Source organism: Martes martes (genome assembly GCF_963455335.1).
Source record: "Martes martes genome assembly, chromosome: 10".
In the NCBI taxonomy this organism is placed as follows: Eukaryota; Metazoa; Chordata; class Mammalia; order Carnivora; family Mustelidae; genus Martes; species Martes martes.
Window position 1 is genome coordinate 8,960,782 of NC_137898.1, and position 9,571 is coordinate 8,970,352.

At 55.5% G+C, this 9,571-nt stretch overlaps 1 protein-coding gene across 2 annotated transcripts; it reads left to right on the plus strand.

The window, feature by feature from the left end:
• The first annotated feature begins 232 nt into the window (after positions 1–232).
• Positions 233–8,735, plus strand: MTA2 (metastasis associated 1 family member 2). 2 transcript variants are annotated; one of them, XM_080817359.1, is made up of 18 exons: positions 233–756; positions 1,521–1,588; positions 2,023–2,116; positions 3,708–3,825; positions 3,960–4,023; positions 4,204–4,321; positions 4,616–4,718; positions 4,906–5,005; positions 5,146–5,334; positions 5,437–5,511; positions 5,636–5,694; positions 5,882–5,979; positions 6,101–6,240; positions 6,512–6,740; positions 6,944–7,033; positions 7,304–7,422; positions 7,532–7,680; positions 7,900–8,735. In XM_080817359.1, the coding sequence occupies exons 1-18, from the start codon at positions 729–731 to the stop codon at positions 8,063–8,065; spliced, it is 2,007 nt and encodes a 668-aa protein (XP_080673485.1). In that variant the 5' UTR covers positions 233–728; the 3' UTR covers positions 8,066–8,735. The 2 variants fall into 2 exon arrangements, with proteins under 2 accessions (XP_080673485.1, XP_080673486.1); XM_080817360.1 differs by lacking the exon at positions 233–756 and adding an exon at positions 895–1,178.
• Positions 8,736–9,571: the final 836 nt, after the last annotated feature.

Here is a 9,571-nt window from a genome sequence, read left to right on the forward strand (position 1 = left end):
CGATGAAGAAAAAGAGGAGTTTGGAAAGGGTAGGGGAGCGTAGGCCACTCATGCAAATCACAGGCAAAGCCGCTTGCAAATAACCCGGCAGAGCTCAAAGGCGCGCGAGTCCTTCGGGGCCGCAGGCGGAGCTGCGGGGCTCGGGCGAGGAGAGAGTTAAGCCCAACTCTTCTCCCGCCCTCGGAGGAGGGGCCGAGCTGCAACGGAAATAACCGAGCGCCGGGCCGCGGTTGGCCGGAGGGAGCCGAATCTCTTCCGGAAGTAGCCGAACTCTGGGGTCTCGCTCTCCGACCTGAGCCGAGCGCCGGGCCTTGTTCTCCGGATCGGCCGAAGGTGTTCCGGAAGGAGGCGAACCCCGAGGCGGGCAGGGCAAGCCTTCCCGGCGGCCGGCAGAGCCCTACGTCTGGTGGGGCTTGGCGAGGGCGGCGGGGGGGCGGGGGAGCCGGAGCCTGGCTCCGGTCCGGCGGGAGCCGAGCTCGTTCCGGAAGAGGCCGAGCGGACCGGCGCTGGCCTCGGCGTCCCGGGCGTGAGGCGGTAGCGGCGGCGGCGACAGCGCGGGCCGGGATGAACCGCGACGGCTGAGGCAGCGGAGGTGCCGGCTGCGCGGGCCCGACTGAGACTTCCGCGAAGCGCCAGCCCCGCACTCGGGGCTTCGCCTCGAGCCGAGCCCTGCCCCCGCGAGCCTCCCGGACCCCTTTGTGCGGCCGGAGGCGGCGGCGGGAACGGCCATGGCGGCCAACATGTACCGGGTGGGGGGTGAGTACCGGGCGCAGGGGCTGCGGGGTCCGCGGCGGGAGAGGTCGGGGTCCGGGGCCGGAGAGGCTCGGCACCCGGCAGCGCGGGGAGCCGCGCCTGGGGCGGCGTGGTCCCGAGCGCGGACCGGAACCGGAACCGGGAGCACAGGGAGCGAGGGTGCGGGGCCGGCGACGCGCGGCGGGGCGCCGCGGCTCCCGGAGAGGCTGCGGGCAGCCCCGACGGCGCTCTCAGGCTCGCGTCGGGGGCCCCTGGGTCGAGGAGTGGGGCCTGGAAAAGTGATTCCGAAGGAACTGACAGGGCATGCAGGGGGCGCGGGGGGGCCCGAGGCGACCGCTCTGCCACCTGAGCGGGAACCGACGGGAGGTTTCCTCCTCCCCGCCCCCCCCTCCCCCGGTCGTTATTGTGCGCCTGGGATCTAAAAGGTGAGGACCCTGCGCTGGAGTCAATAACAATTGCTCTTTTGGCCGAGACTGGGGTGCAACTCCACCGTTGAGTTGTGGGGACTGCCGGGGGACCCCCTGCTTTTCGTCTCTTAAGGCTCACTTTTGAGTGAAGGATTTGATAAAAGAACTAGGTGGTCACCGGTGGTGGTGGGGGAAACCCCTTGTTTTCTGGTAGTCTCTCCACTTCCACATTTCAGGCTCCTCGCTAGCTGGACCCTTATCCTTTGGTCCTCTCAGGCCTACTTTTTCTCCTATCCTGGTGCTCAGTCTTTCCCATCCCCTCCTCTGATCTTCCCGATGCTTCCCCACCTCCTCCTACAGATTACGTCTATTTTGAAAATTCTTCTAGCAATCCTTACCTGGTTAGACGGATTGAGGAGCTCAACAAGGTGAGTGGAGCAGAGCCCCACCTCTGTCCTGTCCTGCCTCCCCATCCCCCTTGGGGGGGGTGTCTTTTTCTTCTGAGGTCACTAACTTCAGGTGGAAGCCAGGGGGTGGGGGCGGGGAACCAACCCGATCCTAAGTGCCCATTCATATTCATTCATTCATTCATTCATTCATTGGATGTATTCAGGAAAGGTTTAGAGGGTTGGGTGGGAACGTAACTATTCTATCTCAGGGGGTCTAAGGAAAGGGAAAGTCTGGGGGAAAAAAAAAAGTTCGGAAGTCTGTCCATAAGTGTAAGTCTCTTTATTCATAATTTTTTGGGTCTTTCTATTTACACCCCTTAGAATCTTATTCACGGTGGTTAGTTTCTTCTTTATGAGTTTCCACTTTAAAATGACCAATTTTAACTGCCATTTTTTTTTTTTTATCCCCTTAGACTGCAAACGGAAACGTGGAGGCAAAGGTTGTGTGCCTTTTCCGGCGAAGGGACATTTCTAGTAGCCTCAACAGCCTGGCTGATAGCAATGCCAGTGAGTGTCTGTGCACCCCCACCTCACCCTAACACCCCTCCACTCCCCCTCCCCATGATCTGAGGCCCAGGCATGTCCCTGCAGGTGTTTCCCCTGGTAGCATGCCCAAAAGCAGGGGTGTGAGTTTGGGGGTGGGAAATGCCTGGTCTGCGGAGGGAGGCCTGTTTTTACACGTTGGGGTTGGAAGCAGGGTGGAGAGACCATGATAAGGAAAGCCAGAAAATGGCTTGTGTGTGACTGTGTATCTGAATGATGGGTGTAAAAGAGATGATAGTATTTAAATAGGGGATGGGGAAGGGGTTTAGAGAAGCAGGACCCTTGGGGGGCAGTTTTGGGTACATTGGGACAGTGAGTGCTGATTGTAAAGGTCAAGGTTGAAGAGGAAGAGCTTGTACTTAGAAGCCTGCGTAATAGGGAAACAGCCTAATTTTGTGATCACGAGGTAGTGAGAATACACTGAAGGGAGCGACTGGGAACCTGGGAAAGTTTTCTTGCCCTTTTTCCTCTTCCTCAACTGTTCTGTCTTCTCACCACTCCAATTTACATCTTTGCCTTTTGCCTTATTTTCCCTCTCTTTATGCTTTCATCTTCCTTTAAAAAACATATTTCCTTCTGTTTTCTTTAGTTTCTTTTTTCCTTTCCTTGTTTGGTTTTCTTTCTTCTTCCTTGTGTTCCTCCTTCTGAAATTATTTTTCTTATTTCAGGCAGCTTTGGGCATGAAGGGGTTAAGGAGGAGCTAGGCCTACCAAGTTCTCTGGCCCTCTGGGGTTTACAGCCCCATCTGGCAGGGGCTGACCTTGGCCTTGTCCAATCAGAGGGGGTGGGGGGGTGTGGTCCCCCCCTTGCCTTAGCACAGGGTTTCCGGAGCACACAGGCAAGGGGTGGAGCCTGCTGCACCCCCACCCCCCCCTTCTCCCTGAGGTTGGGAACAATGCACCAATGAGCCTGGCCTGTGGCTGTCCTGCCCCCTCCCGGTTTGGTTGGCCCCCAGCCAAGTTAACCCTTTCCACCAAGGTTTCAGGGCAAAGTTGCAGTGCCTGGGGAAGAAGGCTTTGGCACTGGCTTGAGAGGTACTGGCCTTGGAAGCCCCACAAGCTTACCATTAACCCAGTGGACAGTGAAGCGTAGTTAGGGTTGCATGATGTTTAAGAGGGAAGAGAGTCCTGAAATCTGAAAAGAACTGGTAAGCACAACCTTGTGTGATGATTTTTCACCGTGTTGGGTTTCTGGACCTCAGGCTGGTTTAGCAAGAGAGATGAGTGTGATATTCTTGTCGGGCCTTGTGTGGGCAGATTTGTGCTTTATGAGTGGCTTCTGAGCATTGGCGCCTGGGTTCGGGATGGGTTTCTGTGGCATTCTGTGCACTCTCAGCAGCTCTTCCCACAACGTTAGCAACGGGGAGTTGGAGCGCTGTGATGGGGAAGAGGGCTAAGTGGGAGAGCTGGTGGACTAAAACTGTGAGAGGCAGGTGCCTGGGGAATGCGGAGAAACCAGCTGGTAAATAGGAGGTGTTTTCCCTGGGTTAGAGTTTCCAGGGTGGCTTCTTTCTGAATTAGTTTCTGACTTGGCTTCTTCCTCCTTCGTCTCCCAGGGGAGTTTGAGGAAGAATCAAAGCAGCCAGGGGTATCAGAGCAGCAGCGACATCAGCTGAAGCACCGGGAGCTTTTTCTTTCTCGGCAGTTTGAATCGTTACCAGCCACACACATACGGTATGGGACGATCCGGGCCACTGTGGCCTGCATGCACTTGTTCAGAAGGTGGGGAGGAGGGGGGTGGTGTATTGGAGATGCCGTGGAGAGGGAACGAGGAGCTCACCCAGGGTTTTCGGATTTCTTTTCTGTAGGGGGAAATGCAGTGTGACCCTTTTGAATGAGACTGACATCTTGAGCCAATACCTGGAAAAGGAGGTGAGAAAGAGGTGCTGGGAGGAGGAGGAGGGGGGTGGGTATGCCCAACGAGGCCAGAGGAAAGTAGAACTGGGACGAGGTATAGGTTGACAGACTGCCTGTTTTGGGAACTCTGGGTCTTCCCCACTGCCCTCTGCCTCTGAGACCTGCTGCCTGCTCACCGTTTCTTCCCATCTCCAGGACTGCTTTTTTTACTCACTGGTGTTTGACCCTGTGCAGAAGACACTTCTAGCTGATCAGGGAGAGATCAGAGTTGGTTGCAAATACCAAGCTGAGATCCCAGATCGCCTGGCAGAGGGTGAGCAACAGGACAGACCGTACAGCTGCTGGGTCACGGAATACGGTAGTGTCTGTGAATGGTGTGCTGTGGAGTTGTTTGCTGCACTGTCTTCATGACTCTCTGCTGCCACCCTGATGGCACAGGACCCTGGGAACCGGAGAGGGCCAATTGGGCACAGTTGGGAAGAGAAGTCTGAGAGTTGAGATGGCTGACAGAATCCGAGCGGGAGGCAAGGAGGAACGAGGTGCTGTTGTGTCAAGACACTTACCCTCCTTTCCCTGTCCCTGATGTCGCCATCGCCCTGTTCCCCAGGGGAATCCGATAATCGGAACCAACAGAAGATGGAGATGAAGGTCTGGGACCCAGACAACCCTCTCACCGACCGGCAGATTGATCAGTTTCTCGTGGTGGCCCGGTGAGGGGTGGGTGGATGGGGAAGGTGGGCTGAGGGCGGTGTGGACATCTTGCGTTGCATTCTCAGAGGTGGACTTGATTTTTTTTTTTTTTTTTTTTTTGGCATGGGTGTTTTCCTTATTTGGCTTGGTGCCTCAGCCCACTCATGCCTTCTTCTTTCCCCCTTGACTTCTCAATCTCTCCCTCAGAGCTGTGGGCACCTTTGCAAGAGCCCTGGATTGCAGCAGCTCCATTCGGCAGCCGAGCCTGCACATGAGCGCAGCCGCTGCCTCCCGAGATATCACACTGGTGAGCAGATGCGGCTGCGCAGTCGGACATTCTGGGCTCCGTGGGGACCTGCAGAGCCCGGGGACAGGAGAGGAAGGGTCTCCGAGGGCGTGGTGCAGAGGGGCTCGGGCCATCAGCGTTGTTTCCTACCTCCCCTGTAGTTCCATGCGATGGATACGTTGCAGAGGAACGGCTATGACTTGGCTAAAGCCATGTCCACCCTGGTGCCCCAGGGGGGCCCGGTGCTGTGTCGGGATGAGATGGAGGAGTGGTCTGCCTCAGAGGCCATGTTGTTTGAGGAGGCCCTGGAGAAGTACGGGAAGGATTTCAATGATATTCGCCAGGACTTCGTAAGTGGATGGGGCTGGGTGGAGAGGTGGAAGAGATGACGGGTGAGGGAACCAGGACCTGGGGCCAGATGCCAGCTCTGCTTCTTCTCTCTGTCTCCTTAGCTACCTTGGAAGTCACTCGCCAGCATAGTCCAGTTTTATTACATGTGGAAAACCACAGACCGCTATATTCAGCAGGTACGGGCTGGGCTGGGAAGGCTGGACCAGGGGCCTCCTGCTCACCTCTGCCTTTGGGAGTTGATGACATCCTCCTGCAGAGATGTCTGATCCGCCTCTTCCTTTTTTTTGTCCCTTCCTGCAGAAAAGGTTGAAAGCTGCTGAAGCAGACAGCAAACTAAAACAAGTCTATATCCCTACCTAGTAAGTGTGGCAGGTGGGGGAGGCTGGTGCATTCTTTTTCTTTTTCTCTCCTCCAGCTCATGCTTTTCTTAGTGATTGGTGGTGGGCGGGAGTCAGGGTCAAAGAGTTAGTGATGATAGACACGAGGTGGAAATGGGATTCTCTTCCTTGACCAGTTCCTGGTTTCTCCCCACACTGTTCCCATTAGTACTAAGCCAAATCCTAACCAGATCATCTCTGTGGGCTCGAAACCCGGCATGAATGGGGCTGGATTCCAGAAGGGCCTGACTTGCGAGAGCTGCCACAGTGAGTTCCAGGGAAGGCTAGGGATGTTGGGGGTGGGTAAGGTCTTCTCTGGCCCAAGGACCTGAGGGGCTCAGGTGATGTATTCTTCCCAAACTACCCCCTTCTCTCCATGCTCCTGCAGCCACACAGTCTGCCCAGTGGTACGCCTGGGGCCCACCCAACATGCAGTGCCGGCTCTGTGCTTCCTGTTGGATCTACTGGAAGAAGTATGGGGGGCTGAAGACCCCGACCCAGCTTGAGGGGGCTGCTCGGGGCACAACAGTAAGGACTGATGGGGAGCAGGCTGGGGAGAGCAGTTAAGCATATTGATGGGAGCTTTAGGTGAAAGCCAGAACACCCAGCCCCTTAAATGGTGATGGTTTGATGTGCATGCAGGTGGGGAGGGCGTGCACGATGGTGGTTGGAGAGACGGGGAGGTCGGGATGGCAGTAAAGAGATCAGGCAGGAATAAATTGCTTTTTGTGGAGAATGGAAGAAAGAAGAGCCCCAGTGTCCATCTGGGCTCTCCCTTTTTCCCATGTCGTTCTTCCAGGAGCCACACTCGAGGGGTCATTTGTCTAGACCTGAAGCCCAGAGTCTCTCTCCCTATACGACCAGCGCCAACCGGGCCAAGCTGCTGGCTAAGAACAGGCAAACATTCCTGCTCCAGACCACAAAGCTGACCCGTCTGGCCAGACGCATGTGCAGGGACCTGTTACAGCCGAGGAGGGCTGCCCGACGACCCTATGCCCCTATCAATGCCAATGCCATCAAGGCGGAGTGTAAGGGCAGGAGTGGTGGGGCTAGTGGCAGGTCGGGATGCTCTGGCCAGAAAGCAGAGCAGAGACCAGTGTTTCTCTGGAGGTCTAATGACAGCAGGGATGGCAGGCCACAGTGCTTGGGAAGGCGAGTAGATGTGGCTCCTGGCCATAGGAGAGGCCTGAATAGCGAAGCCCCTTCAAGAATTTTCTTCTTTGTTCTTTAGGCTCCATTCGACTTCCTAAGGCTGCGAAGACTCCATTGAAGATTCATCCTCTGGTGCGGCTGCCGCTGGCAACCATCGTCAAAGATTTGGGTAGGGGACGGAACTGGTCAGGTGGTGTCAGGTTCTCTGTCATCCTTTCACCGTCAAAGTCCAGTGAGATTTAGTCTAACAGCCTGTCCTTTTGTACATTAATAACAGTTCTCATAAGCTACCCGTAGTGAATGATAAGATCACACTCATGTGCTAATTGCTTGCCAGAGCCCTCTCCCCATCACTGCTTTTGGGGATGCCCAGGGAAACTACATAGAGAAGAGAAAGCATGAAAGTTCTCTAAGTTGTCTCTTATGTTTTCCTTGGCAGTGGCTCAGGCGCCTCTGAAACCAAAAACACCTCGGGGTACCAAGACGCCGATCAACAGAAACCAGCTGACCCAGAACCGGGGTCTGGGGGGCATTATGGTGAAACGGGCCTATGAAACTGTGAGTGGACAGCTGGAGCGAGCCAGACTGATTGGGTGGGCTTTTATTTCTGATTGGAATCTGTGAGTCCTCTCTCATTGTGCTGTCCCCCTACCCCCCCACTTTCCAGATGGCAGGAGCGGGGGTCCCCTTCTCTGCCAACGGAAGGCCTCTGGCCTCAGGGATTCGCTCCGGCTCACAGCCAGCAGCCAAGCGTCAAAAACTAAACCCAGCTGATGCCCCCAATCCGGTGGTGTTTGTGGCCACAAAGGATACCAGGTAGGGAGGCCACCATGGGAGGGGCCGAGAGATTGACAGCCCAGATTGGTGGGTAAGGATAATACCAGTTCTGAAAGAGACCAGCTCCAGGAGGACTGGGTGCGGGATGGGGATGTCAGGAAAGAAAGGGGCAGAAGGCAGAACTGGAGTATGAAATCTGGGGTTTCACCTCAAGAGTCTTATTAGCCTGTTTCATTCCACTCTTCTTTTCCTGGCCAGGGCCCTGCGGAAGGCTCTGACCCATCTGGAAATGCGGCGAGCTGCCCGCCGGCCCAACTTGCCCCTGAAGGTGAAGCCACCACTGATTGCAGTGCGGCCCCCAGTCCCACTGTCTGCACCCTCACATCCTGCCAGCACCAATGAGCCCATTGTCCTGGAGGATTGAGCATCTGTGTGGGAAGGGAGGTGGGCTGAAAGCTAGAGGGTGGGTGCCCAGGGCATCCAACCTCCCTTCCCTCTAGTATCAAAGGGAATGAGGAGTGAGTGAGGGAGGGAGCAAGTGAGTGTGTGTCCTTGGAGGGGTTGGGCGCCCTCTGGTGTTACCACTTGGAGGCTTGTCCCTTTCCCACGCTTCTCCACACCTGGTGGTGGAGGGCACACTGCAGGAACTTGACCCATTGTGGGGAACCTAGCCTGTTTTGGGGGGTAGGACCCACAGTTGTCTTGGACAGTTTTGGGGGGAGGGTTTTTTAATTTTTTAAAAATTTTGCCTCCCTTTGTGAAAGGGGATGGGGGAGGGGGAAGAGTAAATGGATAGGAGGTGGTGGTTGGGGGAGGGGGATGTGCACTGCCATGACTGCCATGTCTATCTTTTTTTTCTAATGGGGGTTTCTCTTCCTGTCCGGTGTCCGGACTTTCCTAATCGGAGTTTGAGGCCCCTAAGCCTAAGCTGGCATCAACCCCAGCCCATGCTCTCTCTTTTCCTTCCCTCCCTGCGCCCCCTCCGCCTTTTGTACGCCAATTCTCAGAAATAAAGATCTTTTGTCCGTTTTTTAACCTCGGATTCTGTAATTGGTTCTTATAGTAACAAATAAAAAGCTGTTTTCTTCAGCTTCTCCTGGCTCAGCTGTTCTCTGCTGTGGGCGGTGGGGAGAGGAGAGGGCGGTGTCTGCAATTGGGAAAATAAAGGACGACGGATAAGAAAGGAGGTACAGATGGGACTTTCCCGGAGAACAGCTTTAGGAGACAGGCAGCATGGACAGGCAGCCTGTTCCAGCTAGCTTTTTCCTGTGACTCAAACTGCTCCCCAGACGCCTGCGTTGCTGGAAACCAATCTCCTCTTGGTACATACGGATTTGTTCAGAGCAGTTGAAATGAGAGGACTCTGGATGGTTGGTGGCTTCCACGGGAAGGGAAGTGTGAAGGTGTTTTTCTTTCTATTTCCTAACACTCATCTCAGGAAATTCTGGGAGTTGCTAGAGACCAGGGCAAGATGCAGCCTATCTTGGGGGGGGGGGTGGGTACTGCAGTCTCTTAACCACCCAGCTCTGTGGTAGATTTGCACAGATTGCTGCTCAAGGATTCCCAAGACCAGCCTCAGCACCTGCCTTGATAGTGGGGGCCACTCCAGAAAGGTCTTCTGCTTTCTTGGTTTTGGGAAACAGAAGCCTGAGCAGGGCCCAACAGGAGGCACACCCTTGGAGAATGTAGGAGAAGTTAAACTCACTCCGTGTTCCTTCTGCACTTCCTTCCCCGTAGGAAGGAAGGCAGCCTCAGCAGTTGGGAATTGTTTAAGGTTACAGACCTTCAGGTGTTTGCCTTAGGTCCGGTGTGCTTTTCACAGTCCAGAGGTGTGGGCCGATAACCACAGCAGGAGCTACTTAGCCCTTCTGAGTCGTCTCCATCCCGTTCTCTGCCCCTGGGGGCTCCGCAGCCCCTTCACTCTCCCCAT

Coding starts and splice junctions, on each gene's coding strand:
- MTA2 (XM_080817359.1), top strand. CDS start 729: ATGGCGGCCAACATGTACCGGGTGGGGG. Junction 757..1,520: donor CAACATGTACCGGGTGGGGG/GTGAGTACCGGG, acceptor CTCCTCCTACAG/ATTACGTCTATTTTGAAAAT. Junction 7,034..7,303: donor AACCATCGTCAAAGATTTGG/GTAGGGGACGGA, acceptor TTTCCTTGGCAG/TGGCTCAGGCGCCTCTGAAA.